The following is a 4,737-nucleotide window of genomic DNA, read 5'->3' as shown; positions in this document are numbered from 1 at the left end:
ATTCACATAGAAATGTGAGTTATAGATCTTTCCCATTGAAAGCAAGTCTAAGAAGTGGTAGATCTGTTATATGTGTGCTATTTCTATGCTTCCCCTTCTGAAGTTTCCTTTTTGCATCTTTTACTTTTGGTTTTGTACACCAGCTTCAAACAGCTGAATATACAATAATTTGGGTTATGGAAAATATATTTCAAAGCGGTTTAGATGGTACAATCATTTTCTACACCAGGGGTGTCAAACTCATTCCATGGAGGGCCTAGTTTCTGCAGGTGTTTGGTTTTTATGTTTCTTCCTCTTTCTCTTTCAGACATTAACATATTTGAAGACTCTTTGAAGAGCTAGCTGGACGTTAATCTGTGACAGAGCCCTCACAATGACCAGTATGGCAGAATGGCTCGTGCAAAACAAGGACAAGATCGAGAAGGCGGTGGAGATTATGGGACAGGCCTCTACGGTCCTGGCAGCCACTGTGGGCCAGCTCCATCCCATCCTGAAGGCCGTGTTTGTAGCCTCCTCTGAGATCCTCAGCAACCCGGAAGGACAGGACGCCTGCTACCTGACTAAGCAGTTCAGCATGGTCAACCGGAAACTGGAAGACATCAAGGCTGAGATCGAAAAAATCGCCCTGGTGCTGAAGAAGTCCTCCTTGAATAAGCAGAACTTTGACCGTGAGGCACAAATGCTCAGCCAGTACGAGAAGTTCCAGGACTTTGTCAACGCCAAGCCCAAGTTCAAAGAGAAGAAGATGGAGAAGTTCCTCAGCCATTATGAGAACACGGACACAGACTTGAACCTGGACGCCCTCTACAATGCTGTTACTGGAGACAATACCTCAGGTGACCAAATGCTGGAGAAAGTGCTTGACACAGAACAAAGGAGTAGAAGGGCGGTAGAAGATTTCTGTGCCAGGCTTAAGAAGCTCTTTGTGGTGGGCATCATTGCTGTCATGGGTTACGCCAGCCTCAAGGAAGGGGTTGTGGGGGATGAGATGGTGAAGAAGTGGCAGGAGCGTTTGGAAGATGTTGAGAACCGCATGAAAGCAGCGGTGGACGATTGCACTGAAAACTTCGCTGATCAAGCCAAACTGGACATGGAAAACAAGCTTCGGGAGAAACCTGGAAGTGTTGACCTTGACTTCACCAAATCCATATTGGACACCCTTGTTAAGAAATATGACTGGGTGAGCTGGTGTATCATGGTCTTCAATGACAAGGAGCGCATTTTCTTTTTCAACTGGCTAGCTGGAAAGAAGTACCATGGAAGTAGAGGAGGGGCTAATTACTTTGATGTGTTGACCAAGAACAACATCAAAGTGGTGATCTCTTTCAGTGTTCAGCCTAAGCCTATCAACAAGGGTCAGATCCAGCAAGAGATTGAGGGGCAGAAACTGAAAGGGAACATGATAGATGTGGCTCAGGTCCTCAGCGAAAGACTCCCCACCTGCCAGGTGCATGCTGTCAGCTACTATAAGAAAGTGGTGGAGACCAACAACTTCCAAGAGGATTGTTACTACTATGGACAACACCAAAATGCGTACCTATGCATTCATCCTAATTAGCTTTTTGTTTCACAGTGCAATGGAAAACTATGAATAAAATGCATTGATGTTTATATATGAGTTTAGAGGTGTTTTTAAACATAGGTCATGCTTTAGCTTGTGATTGTGGGAAATGTAATCTGTTATATTTAGTTGCTTATCGGCATGGTAGATTATTGTGTAGTTTGTGATAGTTTAAACTATCAGGATTTTTATGTGTATAAAAATGTAGATGAGACATTTTATGTCAGGCTGTGGTTATCTACTCAACAACAGTGACAAAGTATAAGAACTTGGTACTTCCTTCTACCTAAGAGAAAAGTAAGATACCTTATTTTACCTACATTTTTTGTATTTCATGATTACCATAATTACATTAGCATACCAGCCAGCATAAATGAGCTATTTCTGGGTTTTATTTTTAATACATTTGCTAAATGTATAAATACGTGTTTTCACTTTGTCATTATGGGGTATTGTGTGTAGATTGCACAGTGCCTTCGAAAAGTCTTCAGATCCCTTGACTTTTTCAAAATGTTACCTTACAGCCTTATTCTAAAATTGATTTAAAAAATACAAATTCTCAGCAATCTACACACAATACCCCATAATGAAAAAGTGAAAACAGGTTTTTAGAAATGTTGACAAATATTTACAGAATTATTCAGACCCTTTACCATGAGACTCGAAATTGAGCTCAGGTGCGTCCTGTTTCCATTGATTAGCCTTGAGACGTTTCTACAACTTGGTTGGAGTCAACCTGTGGTAAATACAATTGATTGGACATGATTTGAAAAGGCACACACCTGTCTATATAAGGTCCCACAGTTGGCAGTGCATGTCAGAGCAAAAACCAAGCCATGAGGTCTAAGGAATTGTTCGTAGAGCTCTGAGACAGGATTTTATAGAGGCACAGATCTGGGGAAGTGTACCAAAAATGTTTTGCAACATTGAAGGTCCCCAAGAACACAGTGGCCTACATCATTCCTAAATGGAAGACGTTTGGAACCACCAAGACTCTTCTTAGATCTGGCCGCCCATTAAAACTGAGCAATCTGGGGAGAAGGGCCTTGGTCAGGGAGGTGACCAAGTACCCGATGGTCACTCTGACAGAGCTCTAGAGTTCCTCTGTGGGGATGGGAGAACCTTCTAGAAGAACAACCACCTGTGCAGCACTCCACCAATCAGGCCTTTATTGTAGAGTGGCCAGACGGAAGCAACTCCTCAGTAAAAGGCACATGACAGCCCGCTTGGAGTTGACCAAAAGTCACCTGAAGACTCTCAGACCATGAGAAACAAGATTCTCTGGTCTGATGAAATCAAGATTGAACTCTTTGGCCTGAATGCCAAGCGTCACGTCTGGAGGAAACCTGGCACCATCCCTGCGGTGAAGCAGGGTAGCAGCATCATGCTGTGGAGGTGTTTTTCAGCAGTAGTGACTGGGAGACTAGTCAGGATTGAGACAAAGATGAACGGAGCAAAGTACAGACAGATCCTTGATGAAAACCTGCTCCGGACCTCAGACTGGGGCGAAGGTTCACCTTCCAACAGGACAATGACCCTAAGCACACAGCCAAGATAACGCAGGAGTGGATTCGGGACAAGTCTCTGAATGTCCTTGAGTGGCACAGCCAGAGCCCGGACATGAACCCGATCAAACATCTCTGGAGAGACCTGAAAATAGTTGTGCAGCAACGCTCCCCATCCAACCTGACAGAGCTTGAGAGGGTTTGCCGAGAAGAATGGGTGAAACTCCCCAAATAAAGATGTGCCAAGCTTGTAGTGTCATACCCAAGAAGACTTGAGGCTGTAATTTCTGCCAAAGGTGCTTCAACAAAGTACTGAGTAAATGGTCTTAATATTTATGTAGATATTATATTTCTGTTTTTTATTTGTAAAAATTAGCAAACCTTTCTTTAAACCTGTTTTTGCTTTGTCATTATGGGGTACTGTGTGTGGATTGATGAGTGGAAAAAACAATTTTATAGGCTGTAATCTAACAAAATGTGGAAAAGGGGTCTGAATACTTTCCTAAGGTTCTGTAAGCCTACTGCAGACAACTATTTATCCTCATCAATGTACTGAGTACGTAATCAAGCTTCTTTTGAAATTGCAGTTTATAGATCCACCACACTGTCCAGATCTATAGCAATGACTGTTTCACATGCTTTTTACAGCTATAGTTTCTCATGTTTATTGTCTTCATTCATAATAAACCACAATATAAAGGACATTGTGATGGTCATCATTCCGCGGTTGTAAATTAGGACGTTTATGTTCTATTTCTATGCAGCTGAGGAAATGTGCCTAATTGTCATGATAACATAATTTTAGATGGTACTGTATGTAAAACTTTTACGCAGAGGTACACTACCGGTCAAAAGTTTTAGAACACCTACTCATTCAAGTTTTTTTTTTTTTTTTTTACTATTTTCTACATTGTAGAATAATAGTGAAGACATCAAAACTACGAAACAACACATATGGAATCATGTAGTAACCAAAAAAGTGTTAAACAAATCAAAATATATTTTCTATTTGAGATTCTTCAAATAGCCACCCTTTGCCTTGATGACAGCTTTGCACACTCTTGGCATTCTCTCAACCAGCTTCATGAGGTGGTCACCTGAAATGCATTTCAATTAACAGGTGTGCCTTCTTAAAAGTTTATTTGTGGAATTGATTTCCTTCTTAATGAATTTGAGCCAATCAGTTGTGTTGTGACAAGGTAGGGGGGGTATACAGAAGATAGCCCTATTTGGTAAAAGACCAAGTCCATATTATGGCAAGAATCGCTCAAATAAGCAAAGAGAAACGACAGTCCATCATTACTTTAAGACATGAAGGTCAGTCAATCTGGAAAATTTCAAGAACTTTGAAAGTTGCTTCAAGTGCAGTCGCAAAAACCATCAAGCTCTATGATGAAACTGGCTCTCATGAGGACCACCACAGGAATGGAAGACCCAGAGTTACCTCTGCTGCAGAGGATAAGTTCATTAGGGTTACCTAACTCAGAAATTGCAGCTCAAATAAATTATTCACAGAGTTCAAGTAACAGACACATCTCAACATCAACTGTTCAGAGGAAACTGTGTGAATCAGGCCTTCATGGTTGAATTGTTGTAAAGAAACCACTACTAAAGGACACCAATAATAAGAGACTTGCTTGGGCAAAGAAACACGAGCAATGGACATTAGAC

General features: G+C 41.5%; 1 protein-coding gene across 1 annotated transcript; it reads left to right on the top strand.

Moving 5' to 3' along the window:
* Window positions 1–373: 373 nt before the first annotated feature.
* LOC121543864 lies at window positions 374–1,558 on the top strand. Its single transcript, XM_045226696.1, has one exon. The coding sequence runs from the start codon at window positions 374–376 to the stop codon at window positions 1,556–1,558; it is 1,185 nt and encodes a 394-aa protein (XP_045082631.1).
* Window positions 1,559–4,737: the final 3,179 nt, after the last annotated feature.

Source organism: Coregonus clupeaformis, chromosome 17 (assembly GCF_020615455.1).
Source record: "Coregonus clupeaformis isolate EN_2021a chromosome 17, ASM2061545v1, whole genome shotgun sequence".
Taxonomy (NCBI): domain Eukaryota; kingdom Metazoa; phylum Chordata; class Actinopteri; order Salmoniformes; family Salmonidae; genus Coregonus; species Coregonus clupeaformis.
This window is presented reverse-complemented; position numbering and strand designations above follow the sequence as displayed.